Consider the following 17,697-nt stretch of genomic DNA (forward strand, 5'->3'; position numbering starts at 1 on the left):
TTCCTCCTTTCTCTCTTTTTCTTCCTATTTCTTTTTTTCGTCGGCTTTTCTCTTCTTCTTTTATCCTTCATTTCTCTTTTTTTTTTTTTTTTTTTGGCGTCTATCTTTTTTCTCTCACTATTGAAATTTCTTACGTCCGTAAAGTAAATTTAACTCAAGCAGGTTTCAAATCCTGGATTCATCCCTGTAGATATCTTAATGACATTTAAGTTGTTTAATTTTTTGCAAGCATGATCAATAAATGAAGACTTGAAAAATAAAATATTCATATTATTGAAATAAAATGTGTCCCTTATATAATATTATTCAAAGAATCCCAATATAATAGGACTATATATATATATATATCAAAATTTGTTATGCACGACGTCACCTTATCTGGTGACCTAGCTTGGATTGGGTTGGATTTGAATCCGAGCCAGTTGTTATCAGTTTTACTCCTCTAGATTGGAGTTGTAAGACACAATATGGTCAGTTTATTTTCATTAAAATAGTCCAATGCAGTCCCACCCACTAAACGTAACTTTAAAATTCAATTCTACTAAAATTTATTACCTATTTTACCTAAATTTTTTGAATGTTGATCTTGTAGAGTTTCGATTGTAATATTTTAAGTATCAAAGTCAGAACATATATTAGTTTCTATTTTTTATTTTTTTAAAAAAGAGATTTATCAAATAGATAATGCGCACATTGTCCCAAAAACATTGGGGCCACAAATAATATATGTTACACTTGCACCCCCGTCTCAATTACGTTGCATTACTTTAATTAATCAAAGTTTTTACATTATTAAACACAAATCTCCTTATTATAAACACACACACACATATATATATATCAAACCAGTGGACAATCCAATTCCCGAGTCTTGATTTAGGGTCGACAATGCTTGATAAATTTGGGATACCATCACGGTAGCATTCCCGTTACATGTAAATTCTTCTTCAATATTAGATATTTAATTGTAAGTCAAGTTTTACGATGTAATTTAAAATATGATTGGATTACATGAAATTGTAAAGATGAGAGTAATTTTTACATGAAGTTGTAAAAATTTGGTGGGAATTTGTTGTTGGTGTTGGGCATTGAAAAGATTAGGAAAACAAATTTGCAAAGGTAAAAAGAAGTCGCCAGACTAGAGGGCTTTTGATACCACAAAAGATTTCAAAACACAAGCAAATATGTTTGGCCAAAATTCACATTGAAGTTGTGTGTTTTCTCATGCATATTTGTAGGACCTTATATATACAAATAGTTCCTAGACATATCAACTATTATCATGGTAATTCAAATACATTGAGCCACTCATATATAGTAAACAGTTTCTGATTGAGGTCCGTTTGAGATTGTTTTTTTGGGTAAAAAACTTACTTTATTTTAAAGTTAAGCCGTTTAAGATGTTTGGTAATAATAAAATATCTCGATTATTTTAAAAGAAGTGGTCTTTTGACAACAACTTTTAAAAGTAAGCTCTGGGTAACTTTTTAAAGCTGCTTTCAAAAGAAGCATAAATGAACTTTTAATGAATTTTTTTAATTCCCAAAATACCACCATTAATTTTTAATAATGACACCACCACCTTCATCACCTCCGCCACCACCATCACCATCACCGCCACTGCCACCACCACATCCTCCTCCTCCACCACCAACACCAACACCACACTGCCACCACCACCCCCTCCCAATCTTCACCACCTCCACCTCTACAACTGCCATCCCACCACCACCACTATCACAACCACCATCTCCACCTTCATCACCACCACCACCACCACCTTCACCTTCATCTCCTTTACCACCACTACCATCACATAACTAGCGCATAACACTTTCAATATTATGTCTATTTTAGTTATTATTCACAGTTACAACATTTTTATATTAAAATTTACCAAATGGTTTTGACACTGCTTTTTGTACTACCAACACTTTAAAAATATTGTTTACCAAACATGGAGCTGCTTTACTTTACAGCTAATTATTTTCAAAGCACAATAAAAGCAACTTAAAAAAAAAAAAAAAAAGCAATTCCAAACTGGCCTGAGTGAAAAGAATTCAAATTCAAATCACATATCCATGAGGACATTGAAATTCAAGCCATTAACTTATTCAACCGTAGCGTTTATATATATATATATATATATATATATATATATATATATGTGAGAGAGAGAGAGAGAGAGAGAGAGAGAGAGAGAGAGAGAGAGAGAGAGAGAGAGAGAGGAAGGGGTAAGCTTGTTTTAAATCCGGTTAGGCGTATCTTGTAATTACACTTTTTTCTTAAATTTTTTGTGGTACCGTAGTCATAGCTGAGGGTGTAACCACTTTTTTTTTTAATTAAAAAAAAATGATTTAAATATAAAAACTATATATGGTTTGATTAAGTGGTTATGCAATGTTGGTTTCATTAAAACGAACACCTGCCTTGGTCGTATAACTAACTGAAAAACTGTACAGTGTAACGATAAGTTTGCTACTGTCGTTCTTTCTTACATGCCAAAAATAACCTAATACAGATACGTACAGAAATGGGATGCCTCAGTTCCTAACTGTTGCAACAAATTATATATGCCTGGCGTATATATATGTATATACGAATTACATGCATAAAAATTTCATTGTCTCTCTCTCTCTTGCTATCGCTCTCGCTCTTAGCTTCTTTGTATAAGGCTTCCGGATGCAAATGTAATTCGGAAGTCAGGCAGAGGAAGAGGAGAACGACGGCGCTGCTATACATATAAACATAATGGGTAGTGTAACTGGTACAAGGTCATACGCAGGGGAATCTTATACCGTATTCGCCGACTCAAAAGATGAACTAAGGGCATGTTATAACAAAACAATATCCCCAACTGGGCTATGGCGTGTGGAGAATCCGTTGATGCAAGCTCTCCCAGTCACTGTTATAAAACTCGTCATGGCCATGGTCAGCACTCGTCTTGCTATGCTCCTACTCAAACCCTTCTACCAACCGCGTATTGTTGCCGACATTCTTGTGAGTACTGCATGCATCCATATCCTTAGTAATTAACAATGGCTTTTCTTTTGATAAAAAATAGATGTTAGGTAGAAGGCCCGTGTACTTCTAAAAGAGATGGTACAGTAAAAAATTACGTTTCGTAATAGAAGTAATAGGTGCATTATTTTTTCAACATAAAATTGTATGTAGACTATTATAATTATAAAACAATAATATAATAGATCATTAATCACGTATATTTCTTAAACAAAATATTTTTTTGTTAAATAAACTGATTAGGTATGTTAAATATGAATTTATTGTTAAATTTAGAAAAAGTTTCCAAATTAATTCCTACATCCATTTGGAGATCTTTCCAAATTCACTTGTGTCATTATTTACACTCCAAAAAAATTATTTCTATATTAGTTCCTACATATACAAGCAATAAGGCTTAATTGAGGGTATTTTAGGAATCGAAAAAGTACAATAATTTCAATTTTACGCTTGATCAGGTAACTTACCAAGTTGGATCCTAGTTATCGGGTTTTATTTAGAAAAAAATAAAGAGATAGGTTGTAGTTGGGGAAAAATGACTTTCAAGAAGTTAATAAGCTAAATTTACTATAAAAGGAATATTTGTTGTTAACTTATGGATTAATAGTTGGAATTAATTTTCAGGGTGGCTTTTTAATGAGTCGGAATATGAGGGGTGATCTGTACCCACAACTATTTCCCATAAGTAACACGGTGGTTGCCGAGACCTTAGCAAACTTGGCACTCGTTTACCACATGTTCCTGGTGGGTTTAGAGCTTGACTTCAAACCAATACTACGTGCTCGTAGGAAGGCTGTCAGCATTGCCCTTACTGGCATGGTCTTTTCCTTCCTTACTGGTTGGGTCTTGTATCGTTATATACTCCTCAAAGACTTTGCTAAACAAACAAAAAACTTGGGCACTAAGGACGGCTCATTCTTTTGGGGAATTACTCTTGCCACAACCAACTTCCTGGACCTCGCCAAAATCCTTGCAGATCTCAAACTTCTCTATTCTGATGTTGGAGGACTCGCCTTGTCTGCCTCCGTTATCTCCGATTTGTGTTCATGGATTCTTCTTTTGCTTGGAATGGCAGTAGTGAAAAGTAGACCATTGCTTACGGTAGGCTCCACCTTGGCTTTTGTAGGACTCTGTGTTTTTGTAGTACGACCAGCTCTCGTGCGGATCATTAATCGCAGGAGGGGAGCCCAGGAGAATGGCAACGATAATGAGCTTGCATGTTATGTTATGGCCGGGGTGGTGCTTTGCGGGTTAATTACCGATGCGTGCGGGTCCCACTCCATCGTAGGGCCTTTTGTATTGGGAATCATCATACCTAAGGGAGAGTTCTCAAGCATGCTTATAGAGAACATGGGAAATTTCGTGCGTGGGATTCTGATGCCCTTCTTCTACTTGATCAATTCCAGAAGACTGAGTTTCCAAGATATTCTGAATACGAAAGATCCAGAGGAGGCAAAAACAGGGACTAACATATATCGTGTAGTGTTAATAAACCTGGTTGCCTACGCAGCAAAAATCGTGAGCACTTTCGTTGCCTGCTTGTTGAACAAAATGTCACCTCGAGATAGTCTGACTGTTGGAGTGCTCATGAACACCAAAGGCTTATTGGCACTCATCATACTTAACTCTGCTCGAGACTTAAAGGTACGTACGGTGCATGCATATTCATATGATATTTTGCAAGGTTTGTATGGTTTATAATGAACGAATGACAATTGTGTAGATCTTGAACAAACAATCATTCACACTAATGATGGTGGTGATTTGGATTACGACATTCTTCGTGGGGCCGTTTCTAGCCCTTTTTTACAAGTCAAGTGCTAGGCCTTTGGTGCAATACAAACAGAGGAACGTGCGAAGCGTTGGACCTAATACCGAGCTTCGAATCCTTGCATGCACCCACACCTCACGGAAAATGTCTGGCATTATCGACCTCATTGATAGTTCTAACCCAACCGAAAAATCCCCTATTCATGTCATTGTCACACACCTCGTGGAGCTAACTGGTCATGCTTCAGCCATGTTGGTTGTGCACAACACTTGCAAACCGAGTAGCACAAACACAACAACCAGTGATACGCACTCAACGGACTACGACTCCTCAAATGGCTTTCAACTCTATGCCCAACAAAGAGAAGGAATCGTCACGGTGCAAACAATCACCGCCGTGTCCCCTTATGCCACGATGCATGAGGACATATGCAACCTGGCTGAGGAGAATCGTGTTTCCCTCATAATCATCCCCTTCCACAAACAATCTGCCATATCGGATGGAGGAGCAGCGATACAAGATTCAAACTACTCGCATTTAAAGAGCCTCAACAACAACTTGATTGCACATGCGCGCTGCTCTGTGGGTGTTTTTGTGGATCATGGTCTCGGTACGTCAAACTCGGGCCACCACTTTGCCATTCTCTTCATCGGAGGGGAAGATGACCGTGAGGCTTTAGCATACGCAGGGAGGATGGTCGGGCATCCTAAGGTTATGATAACAGTTATACGATTTAACTTTAACTCAAATAAAGGGGCACCGAAAGTTTACTCCAATGATAATGGTGGTGATGGTGACAGTGATAGTGATAGCGATGGTGATGGTGATGGTGATGACGAAATTTTGGAGGCAATGACCAGTACTGGAAAGCAAAAAAAACTTGATGACTTGTTCATAGATGAGTTTAGGTTGAGGTCAATGAGCGATGACTCCCTAGAATATTTAGAGAAGTCAGTAACAAGTTGGGAGCAAACTCTCACACTAATAAGTGCAATGGAAGGTGACTATGATATGTTCATAGTTGGAAGAAGCCATGGGAGCAACTCAAACGAAACCTCCACAATGTTACTAGAATGTAGCGACTCTAATGAGATGGGAGTTCTTGGAGATGCATTGGTATCTTCGACCTTTTCGGGTAGTACATCCATTCTTGTAGTGCAACATGGTGAGGATTTAGATATTGTTTGAGGGTTTGAGAAAATGGGATCCACTCACATTTGGGTAAATCATATCATTACTTGGCAACCTCTTGTAAAAACAAATTAACAAAATAATAAACAAAAGAAAAGAATTAAATAAACAAAAGCTTTTTAAAAAATATAATAAAATTTTATGTCCCTTCCCTATTTCCCCTACTTCTCTATAGAAGCATGTTGTTATACCTTGAGAACAATATGCTTGAGGCTTAATAAACACTGCGGACCTAGCGAAGGAAAACCATGGGATGTTTTCCTGACTAGAAAAGAATATAGGCGATTATTCATATAAACAATATTGTAAATTATGGTTATTTTTGTTGATATATTAAAACAAAAATCCCCCACAATGGGAACCAATTAGTACCACATCAAGGTTTCAACCATAATAATGTAATAGTAGACCTGTGTCGACGATCTATCATAAGGAGAGGTTTTTTTCTAAAAAAAAAATTAAAAATATAAAATTAGTTTCTTTACTTTTGTTTTTTGGCCTACTTCTTTAATTTAATATATGTAATTAAGTAATATCTTAGCCTTTTTGAATTACTTTAATTATTATTTAATATATAAAAAATTAAAGAAAAAGCCCACAAAATAATTAATTTCTATTTATTAAGTCTTTTGTGAATTCGTTTGTGTGTCTCAATTAAATTTCTCCATAGCCCAAGAGCCTTATCAATTACTATGAGGCCATTATTCGAGTATCTATTGTTCCTTTTTGATTTTTCACTTTTCCAGAGTTATTGCCCGTATAAAGATTTTAGCACTTTCATGTTTAATAATGTATTATCCTCTGCCTCGCCACCACTAATACTGATAGAGAAACTCAGAGAATTTAAAGAGAAAGCAAAGAGGAAACAAAAGAAAGAAAGAAAACCACCATGGCTAGCCTACAAGATCTTGAAATCGCGAGTCTTCTTGGGGTTCCAGATTTATTCCGACTAGATCCATGTCGTGCAATCTCAAAATGGTAGGAACCATTGTTCGATAATGGCATAGGTTGTACGATGTCAAAGTGGGTACATTTTAGAAATTTGGGTCGTTGATTTGTAAACGAACATCATAGCTGGACCCGATGCAGTCTGGAAATGTGTGGGGTGGAGAAAATAAATAAAAGTTATCTAGGGAAGAGGAGCCATAGAAGTGTACCTACAGCAGAATCGAAGCCACGAATCTTTCAACAGGGAAGGGAGAGGAGAGAAAGGAGACGCCAAATGTAACACCTCAACTCCGATTATTTTTCTATTTTAATTTAATTAAGAGAAAATATGAATTTACTCTTGGGTTAAAGGTAATTTTGGTCATTTTCTGATCCGGGAAGATTTTGGGACCACGAGTGGTTTGGTTGCGTAGGTGGTACTGAGACGAAACCATAGACGGGCGGTAGGCTTGAATCGGAGATTTAATGAAGTTTTGGCGATCAAAATAAATTCGATGGCGGAACCGTAATTATTTCGAAGAGTTTGGTAAAAATCAGATTTTTTTTCATTTTTACCTCACTCTCTCTCTCTCCTGCGTATGCTATCTCTCTCCTCCGTTTCTCTGTCCCTGACTCTCTCTTTCTCTCTCTTCGATTCTCTCAACTCCGGCCACGGAAAGGGCCGGCACCATCCCATTAGGTTTGTCTCGACGTCCCGATCACGACCCACCCCATTTCCCGCCGGAAACCTCGAATCCCGACGTCAGTTCCGACTAGTTCGAAAGATGCCAAGTATTTCTCTAAGATTGATCTGAGGTCAGGATACCATTAGTTGAGGATTAGAGAATAGGATGTCCCCAAGACCGCATTCAGAACGCGGTATGGTCATTATGAATTTCTGGTGATGCCGTTAGGACTGACGAATGCTCCAGCAACATTTATGGATCTCATGAACAGAGTGTTCCGACCATACTTGGATCACTTTGTGATTGTGTTCATAGATGATATCTTGGTTTACTCTAAGACTTTGGAAGGGCATAAGAAACATCTAAGGTTGGTATTGAGGACTTTAAGGAGGAAGCAACTTTATGCCAAATTTAGCAAGTGTCAGTTTTGGCTGGATAGAGTGGTGTTCCTTGGACATGTAATCTCAACGGAAGGGATTTATGTGGACCCACAGAAAGTTGAGGCTATTGTAAATTGGGTACAACTCACAAGTGTGACGGAAGTACGGAGTTTTCTGGGGTTAGCAGGTTACTATCGTCTATTTGTGGAAGGGTTCTCTTCGATAGCAACACCTCTCACGCGGTTGACAAGGAAAGATGTTGCATTTGAGTGGACGAAAGAGTGCGAACAGAGTTTTCAGGAGTTGAAGAAGCGGTTGACCACCGCACCTGTTTTGGCTCTTCCTGATAACTCGGGGGGCTTCGTGATCTATAGTGATGCATCTTTGCAAGGATTGGGATGTGTTCTGATGCAACATGATCGGGTGATTGCTTATGCCTCAAGGCAACTCAAAAAGCATGAGCGAAATTATCCAGTCCATGATTTGGAACTTGCTGTAGCAGTGTTTGCTTTGAAGATTTGACGGCATTACTTGTATGGTGAGACATGTCAGATTTTTACAGATCACAAGAGCCTCAAGTATTTCTTTACCCAGAAGGAGCTGAATATGAGACAACGGCGTTGGTTGGAATTGATCAAGGACTATGACTGTACGATTGAGTATCACCCAGGCCGAGCTAATGTGGTTGCAGATGCATTGAGTAGGAAGACTACTGCGAACTTAGCCCATATTAGGACGGCATATCTTCCGTTGTTGGTGGAACTACGGAAGGATGGAGTAGAAATGGAGATGACTCAACAAAGTAGAATCCTTGCTAGCTTGCATGTGAGACCCATTATGGTGGAGTGGGTAATTGCAGGCCAGTTGGAAGATCCTACACTCTGTAGGATAAGGGGAGAAGTAGAAAATGGAACATGGAAGTATTATGCCATAAGGGGAGACGGAGCCTTGGTAAAAGGAGCTCGTCTATATGTACCTAGTAAGAATGCTGAGTTGAAAAGAGAAATCATGGAGGAAGCTCATTGTTCCACTTACACTATGCATCCGGGTAGCACGAAGATGTATCGGACGCTACGGGCATATTATTCATGGCCGCATATGAAGGGAGACATTGCCAAGTATGTGAGCAGATGCTTGATATGTCAACAAGTGAAGGCGGAGCGACAGAAGCCATCGGGACTCATGCAACCACTTCAGATTCCTGAATGGAAGTGGGAGCGTATTGCCATGGATTTTGTTTTCAAGCTTCCACGTACTTCAAAGGGTCATGATGGAATTTGGGTGGTAGTGGATAGACTCACCAAGTCTGCTCATTTCCTACCCATCAAGGAGACCTATCCTTTGACAAGGTTGGCAAAACTTTTTGTGGATGAGATTGTCAGATTGCATGGAGCACCTGTGTCCATTGTATCGGACAGGGATCCTAGGTTCACTTCTCGATTCTGGAGGTGTTTACAAGAAGCTATGGGTACTAGATTGCAGTTCAGTACCGCTTTTCACCCACAAATCGATGGACAATCGGAAAGAACTATCCAGACTCTGAAGGACATGTTGAGGTCCTGTGTGTTACAGTTTAAGGATGCATGGGATGTTCACCATGCCTTGGTGGAGTTTGCTTATAATAACAGTTATCATTCGAGTATTGGGATGGCTCCTTATGAGGCATTGTATGGGAGGCAGTGCAGGACTCCTATTTGTTGGAATGAAATGGGTGATAAGAAACTGGAAAAAGTGGATAGTATCCGGGTAACAAATGAAAAGGTGAAGATGATAAAAGAGAAGTTAAAAACTGCACAAGACCGACAGAAGAGTTATGCAGATAACAGGTCTAAGGATCTTGAGTTTGCAGTTGGGGATTGAGTGTTCCTGAAGTTATCTCATTGGAAGGGTGTGATGAGATTTGGGAAACGTGGGAAGTTAAGCCCTCGTTACATTGGACCCTATGAGATTACGAAGCGAATTGGACCTGTTGCTTATAGACTTGCTTTACCCTCAGAACTATCTCGAGTTCATGATGTGTTCCATGTATCCATGCTCCGGAAATACATGTCAGACGCTTCTCATGTATTAAAATATCAACCTGTGGAGTTAGAAGAAGATTTGTCGTATGAGGAACAACCAGTACAGATCTTGGATAGGAAAGAACAAAGGTTACGTTCTAGATCCATCTCGGTAGTGAAAGTTTTGTGGAGAAGTCAAACTGTTGAAGAAGCTATTTGGGAACCCGAAGAGCAGATGCGGGCCAAGTACCCTTATCTCTTCCATTGACAGGTACGTGAATTTCAGGGACGAAATTTTTTTCAAAGGAGGTAGAATGTAACACCCCGACTCCGATTATTTTCCTATTTTAATTTAATTAAGAGAAAATATGAATTTACTCTTGGGTTAAGGGTAATTTTGGTCATTTTCCGATCCGGGAAGATTTTGGGACCACGAGTGGTTTGGTTGCGTAGGTGGTACTGAGACGAAACCATAGACGGGCGGTAGGCTTGAATCGGAGATTTAATGAAGTTTTGGCGATCAAAATAAGTTCGATGGTGGAACTGTAATTATTTCGAAGAGTTTTGTAAAAATCAGATTTTTTTCATTTTTACCTCACTCTTTCTCTCTCTCCCGCGTACGCTCTCTCTCTCCTCCGTTTCTCTCTCCCCGACTCTCTCTTTCTCTCTCTTCGATTCTCTCAACTCCGGCCACGGAAAGGGCCTGCACCGGTCCCGTTAGGTTCGTCTCGACGTCCCGATCACGACCTACCCCATTTCCCCATCGGAAACCTCGAATCCCGACGTCGTTCCCGACCGGTTCGAATCGGAGGTTTTTGTGCTATCGCACCGCTGTCTCCGCCGTCCCAATTCTGGTGAACCAGGTGAGGTTTCTTCTCCTTTTTACGTGCTCTAGCTGATTTTGGGGTAGGTTTGGATCGATTTTGAAGTTTGGAAGTTGATTTTGGAAGCTAGGTTTTGGCCGGTTTTCAATGTGAAATTCCGGCCACTTGCCGTCCGAATTGGACGTTGCCGTAGTTGAAAAAGATGCTCCATTCGTCGAGTAGTATCTAGGATTGGAAGGGTGGCTTGTGATTTGGAGATTTTCCGTCGTCGGAAATTTCTCTACACACCCACGCGCTGCCGGCGCGTGTGGCGGCACGTGGGTAAGGCTGGTGAAGTTTCTCTTTATCTTGATAAGATCCTTAGGTTGCCACGAGTGCGTAGGATTTTGCGGATCTCAATTTGGATGTCGTTTGACTATCGAACGGATTTCGCATATTGTGAGTTATCCGGGTTCGATAAGTTCTAACCGTTGGATCGTTTCCAAATTGAAGTATGTTGATCTAGGTACTCCTAGAAACGTATAGGAATTCGCGGATCGTTAATCGGAGCCCCGGATGTTCCGATTCAATAATTTGAAGTTTGGGGAATCGCGATAACCGTATGATTGGAAGCGATTCCCAAACCTGTAACAGGACCTTAGGATATTCCTTTGGACTTCCACGCACCGGGAACTTGGGGATTTAAGTATTTCCTTTTTGTGAATTTCCATTTTTGAAGTGCGTTATATTAATCAAGAGTTCATATCTCGAAATAGGTACTTCGGTCGATCATTCGCAGCAGGCAGGACCTTCTCGGGGCCCGGCAGCTTGGGATTATTTGTGAGTGGACTTTGTTTTAAGCATATACATGGTTTTATTGATAAACGACTTGTGCATATATTTTAAATGGTGATTTTGATTTAATAATTATTTGGTTGATGGATTTGAATCTTCTTATGCGTATTGGCAACATATTTTGAGTATGGATATATTTGAGTATGATGAATATGTTTATATGGATTTTGGGATGTCTATCTATATTTCCTATGTATAGAGTATGAGAGGTTGTTGTTGTGAGATTGTGGAAAGATATGAGTTTGAGGGATGGTTGTGAGATGTATGAGTATGCTAGGTGAGTACCATTCTCTAGTTACTAGGCTTCCCACACACGTCGTTGGCAGTGCCTGTGGGGTGGGAAGGCCATGAGATTGTGGGTCTCACACATGTCGTTGGCAGTGTCGGTGTGTGAGACACTTCCCATACGTGTCGTTGGCAGTGCCGACGTATGGGAAGAGTATGTATATTGCTTAGTATTATGACACACGTCGTTGGCAGTGCCGGTGGGGTGATGATACTGTCTGCGCGCGTAGGACTTGTTATGAGATTTGTGAGCTACACGTGTCGTTGGCAGTGCCGGCGTGTGAGCTATGGAGTTCCGTCCCCCGGTTAGACTACTCATCCCTGGACGCGGGTTAGTGTTCGAAATCCTGCGTACCAGCTAACAATCCCCCGGTTGGATTGTTTCCCCAGTACATTAGTATGGAGAGAAGTATATATTATATTATAGTTATAGTTATATACATATATATATGTGTGTGTGTTTACGGGTTGAGGAGAGTTGCATATCTTTGGGAATGGACTTGTGATTTGAGATTTAGAGATTTATTGGACTTTGGGATAATGTGTTTTAAGTATTTGGTTTATAAATTGTGAAACTGCATGCTAAAGCATTATTTTTACATGGTGGGGTTATTATGTTGATTTAAAATGCAAACTTTATTTTAGTCCACTCACATATTTCTGTATTGCGCCCCCCAGGCAGTAGTTGCTTTTGGAAGCGTTCGAGCAGGTTGCAAGCTCCAAACATTTCATCCGTAGATAGGACTTGTGTAAATTCATTCTACTCAACTGTTTGTTATAAACAAATTCTGTTAGATGCTCTGTTATCGCCCATGTTAGGTTGTTACTTGAGGCCAGAGGCCACTTTATTTTGGATTGTTGTATGTTAAAAGCATGCTGGCAGTTGGGATTTATTTTATGTAAATTATGCAGGTTAAATATTGTTGGGTTTGAGCATTTTACAGGGGAGACTCTGCCAAAATTTTGGTAGGATGTCTTGGGTTTTTAGTAAGTGGGCCCGGCATCGGCGTGATGTCGGCACCAAGACGAGGTCCGCCCCGGTTTCAGAGGAAATTCTGGACGGGTCCTGTCACCAAAATCAAAACTAAGTACAAGAAGACACTCACGAGTGTCAATGAGTGGAGTGGATTTCGAAAATAGAAGCAGATTTCAAAAGCTATTTGCAAACCTCATTTCCAGAAGCCATGAATACTTTGAGACAAACCAAAGAGAAAATTAAGTTTTCCAAAATGGTGCAAATGAAATAGATGAGGTATTAAATCTTTGATATGCAAAGCTATGGACAAATTTTTTAAAAAAGAAGTAGCTTTCAAAATGAAATCTTGAAAACCCATTTCTATGTCATGAACACTCTCGGACAAACCAAAGAGAAAACAAAGTTTTCAAAATGGTGCAAATGAAAGAGATGAGAGATTAAAACTTTGATATGCAAAGCTATGGTCAGATTTTCTCAAAAAGAAGTAGCTTTTAAAGTGAAATTTTGAAAACTCATTTCTATGTCATGAACACTCTCAGACAAACCAAAGAGAAAAACCAAGTTTTCTAAAATGGTGAAAATGAAAGAGATGAGAGATGAAAACTTTGTATTACTAACAAAAGTTTGAGAAATGAAATTTCAATGAAAGACCAAAAGGAATTCAAGAACCCATGAACTCTTCTCTCCAAAAGTAAAACCTAATTTATGCACAATGTCTCACTAGAACTCTCTCTCTCTCTCTCTCTCTCTCTCTCTCTCTCTCTCTCTCTCTCTCTAAAAACCCATATGAAAAATGTAAAATGAGAGAGTTAGTGAGTCCATACCAGCCCTGGCCTTTTTGGTAGGTCAAAAGGACACTTGGGAGCTAAAGATTGGACCTATAATAAGCAAAATCACGTGTCTTGGTTAAAAATCTCGTGCTGGAAATATTGGCCTATATGACTGGTCATCTAGGCAAATTATTGTGATGCAGATGTTGATTTTCCTAATGATGCCCATTATAAATGAGTGCACAAATTATCTTGTCCCGACGAAACTTCAAAGCAAGCATACTCAAACCTTGAAGAAAGAACATGTTTCGGCAGCATCAGGAAGTTCAAATGCCTCAACGAAATTAGCTGGACAAACCTTGCCGAATGGCAGATACTTCAACCCTACAATCCCCATTTAGGTCTTACATGTGGACGACTCGACCAATCAACAAGAATGCGGCGCCGGTCTCGTCCTAACTGCGCCTGATGAGGTCGAGATTGAATATGCCCTCCATTTCAACTTCAGAACTTCCAATAATGAGGCCGAATATGAGGCCGTCCCAGCTGTCCTTCTGCTAGCAGAGGATATGGGTGCTAGGCAGATCAGCATACACAGTGATTCCCAACTCGTTGTCAACTAGGTGACAATTGACTTTGTCGCCAAAGACACATCCATGACGGCCTACGTATCAGCAACACATTAGCAACTTCGAAGATTCTTTGTCTACGAGATTCGACAAATACTAAGGGCTGAGAATAGTCATGTCGATGCCTTGGCAAGACTAGCTCTTGCCATAGACTATAAAATTAGGCTGCAGGTTCCCGCAGAAATCTTGACACAACCAAGCACATCTGATTCCACAGTATGTGTTGTACGGTATGTTGCCCACCTACTCTTACTTGGCGAACAACATCCTACCAAATGACAAAGCCCATGCATGGAAGATACGATACTGATCGGAAAGGTATATAGTCATCAATGATGTCCTCTACAAACATGGCTACACTACCCCTTATCTCAAGTGCATCACTTCCGAACAGGGGTACTACGTCCTTCGGGAAATCCATGGGGGCGTCTACAGTGATCACTCTAGCTCCCATTTCGGGCTAATAATGCATCGCGACTCAATCGCTCTGGTAAATGCCAGAGATTCGGTAACATACCCCATGTACCTGCCGAACCTTTAACACCAATTATAAGCCCATGGCCTTTTGCCTAATGGGGACTTGATCTCATCGGCCCAATGCCGCAAGGAAAAGGGCAAGTCAGGTACGCAGTGGTGGCTGTAGACTATTTCACAAAGTGGGTAGAAGCCGAGGCACTAGCGGCTATCACTGCAGCAAGGATAGAAGATTTCTTCTAGACTCACATCTACTGCCGATTTCACATCACATATGCAATCATCACTGATAACAGCAAGCAATTTGATTTCGACCTCTTTCGGCAATTTTGCAATCGCCCAAAGATCAATCTCATCTTCGCCTTACCAGCTCATCCTCAGTCAAACGGCCAGGTCAAAGCCATAAATAAAATATTAAGAAATTCAAGAAACGACAACTAGACAACGCCATACATAAAATATAAAAATTATAAATATATATATATTTTTTTTAAAAGGACCTCTGTACAGAACGGCTAGACAATTCGTAATAAAAATTCTTTTGAAAAAACAAACTCCAGTAAAGCCGTTCGGCTATACACCTTTTAAATAAAATACCGTGTATAGCCGATCGGCTATACTATTTTTGAAAACCACAGTAAAGCCGACCGGCTCTACATGTTTTTTCCAAAAAATACCGCGTATAGCTGCCGGCTATACTATTTATCTAACTTTTTTAACAAAAAGAGGACCCACCAAGCGCCCGAACCCAAAGACTCAAAGACTCAAAGACTCAAAGACCAACTCTGGTTGGAACCCATGTGTCAAATTATAGTATAGCCGCATGGCTATACTCGTTAAGGAATATACCATTTATTCAAACAAAATTATAAACAAGGACCCATCCATTTGCATTTGTTTATACTTTATAGATATTAATTTGCTAGTTTCGATATATGTACTTTATAGATTTAATTTTTTTAAAAGAAATTATTTTTCTTTAATATTATGAGAAAATTATGTGTATAATATGTGAATTTTGTGTGTATGATTGAAATTTTTTTAAAAAACTAAGTGTGTTAAACATGAAAATTACATACGTACGTGTACAATACGAGCATTAAACATGAAAAATACTAATTTCTTTATACGGGTAATAACTCTGGAAAAGTAAAAATTTAAAAGTTGACAATAGAGACACGAGTAATAGCCTAATAGTAATGAATAATGCTCTAAACTACCGATAAACAAAAATCAAGGAAAAACACTTTTTAAAAAAAGATCATAGTATCTTTGTAAAGAGTATAGCCGCACGGCTATAGTATTCATACAAAAAAGTTGTAAAATAATAATAATAATAATAATAAAGGAACCCCATACAACCGCCCGGCTATACATTTTTTATAAAAAAGATCTGGAGTATAGCCGCATGGCTATACTATTTATTATAAAATAAAAATAAAATAAAAAAAGACTCGCCAAGCGCCCAGCACCCAACTAAAGCCCTAGAGGCCACGTGTCAAAAAGAGTATAGCAGCGGCTATACATTTATAAAAAGAGGACCCTTCCATTTGCATTAGTTTATACTTTATAGATATTGATTTGCTAGTTTTGTACAAACTCAAGTGTATTAAACATGAAAATTATGTGCGTACGTGTACAATACGAGTATTAAACATGAAAAATACTAAATTCTTCATATGGGTAATAACTCTGAAAAAATAAAAATTCAAAAGGGAACAATAGAGACACGAGTAATGGCCTAACAGTAATAGATGATGCTCTAACTACCTATAAACAAAAATCAAGGAAAACAATTTTTTTAAAAAGATCATAGTATATTTCTAAAGAGTATAGCCATTCATAAAAAAATAAAAATAAAAATAATTGAAAAAAAAGACCCTATTAGAGCCGCACGGCTATACGCTTTATATATATATATATATATCCCGTATATAGTCGACCGGCTATACTATTTATTTATAAATAAATTATTTAAATAAATAAAAAAGAGGACCCCCCAAGCACCCAACACCAGTTTAATATCTTTAATTTAATAAAATATTTAAATACTAATTATTCACTAAGTAAATAATAATTAAAACATAACTACTAAATAAAGTAATTAGAAAAGAGATATCAAGATTATGGTATTTAAAGAGTAGGGCCTTAGGAAATGGGTTGGGCTGCCATAAGAAGCGAATTGATGAAAATATCCCCTGTACTTGAGTTCAGAAATCAAACCCCAAGAATTCCTTGAAAGGAAGTAGGGTCTTAGGAAATACCTTGATTATCTTCACCAACAAAAATAACAACAGCTTACAGATGAATTATTAGTGCTTACAGGTAGAATCTTAGCTTGGCATGAGAGGCTTGTGGCATGGGAGCAAAGTTATCATGAGTTTAGCCTTAAAAGGAAAGAGCTGTGAGTTTCTATGAAAAACAAGGGTTCTAAGGAAAATGAGGAAAGGATTATCAGAGGTTTTGGCTGAGAAGAGGAGAGAGGCTAGGCAATGAGTGGCTTAAGTGTTTTTCGGCAGCTCGACAGAGGTTCTCAAGTATCAGAATGATCTGCCAAGAGGAAAAACAAGGGTTAGATGGATGAACTGAGCACGAAATTGCTGGGTTTTGGAGGTAAGAGAGGAAGCTTGGTATCTGGATGTGGTTATTCCTTTATTGGGTATAAGAGACCTTATTTATAGCCGTTGGAAGCTATTCTTTTCCAAGAATAATGGTTTCTATCCAATTTGGTCAAGCTTTTCCCTTTCTTTCTTCTCTCCTCCCTTGACTTTCCTCATCTTGGTGAAATTCTCTCTGCCCATTTGCACAAAATCAGGGATTTTTGGGTGCTCAAGGCCCTTTCCCGCAATTGTCTCAGTGGGAGACTCTCATTCTCAGCTATTTCCATTTTTCTTTCTTTCCTCCTTCCATGGCTAGATCTGATGAAGGA

The 17,697-nt window shown here is 38.9% G+C and overlaps 1 protein-coding gene and 1 pseudogene across 1 annotated transcript; both read left to right on the forward strand.

Moving 5' to 3' along the window:
- The first annotated feature begins 2,751 nt into the window (after nt 1-2,751).
- On the forward strand, nt 2,752-5,980 carry LOC103330872 (cation/H(+) antiporter 15 pseudogene; annotated as a pseudogene).
- Nucleotides 5,981-9,869: 3,889 nt separating this feature from the next.
- Nucleotides 9,870-10,244, forward strand: LOC148916726 (uncharacterized). The gene has a single exon (XM_089052267.1). The coding sequence runs from the start codon at nt 9,870-9,872 to the stop codon at nt 10,242-10,244; it is 375 nt and encodes a 124-aa protein (XP_088908393.1).
- The last annotated feature ends 7,453 nt before the right edge of the window (nt 10,245-17,697 follow it).

This window comes from Prunus mume, linkage group LG5 (assembly GCF_029339155.1).
Source record: "Prunus mume cultivar Tortuosa linkage group LG5, ASM2933915v1, whole genome shotgun sequence".
Taxonomy (NCBI): domain Eukaryota; kingdom Viridiplantae; phylum Streptophyta; class Magnoliopsida; order Rosales; family Rosaceae; genus Prunus; species Prunus mume.

What these genes read in the sequence shown, in the direction of transcription:
- LOC148916726 (XM_089052267.1), top strand. Translation starts at nt 9,870, where the DNA reads ATGAGATTTGGGAAACGTGGGAAGTTAAGCCCTCGTTACATTGGACCC.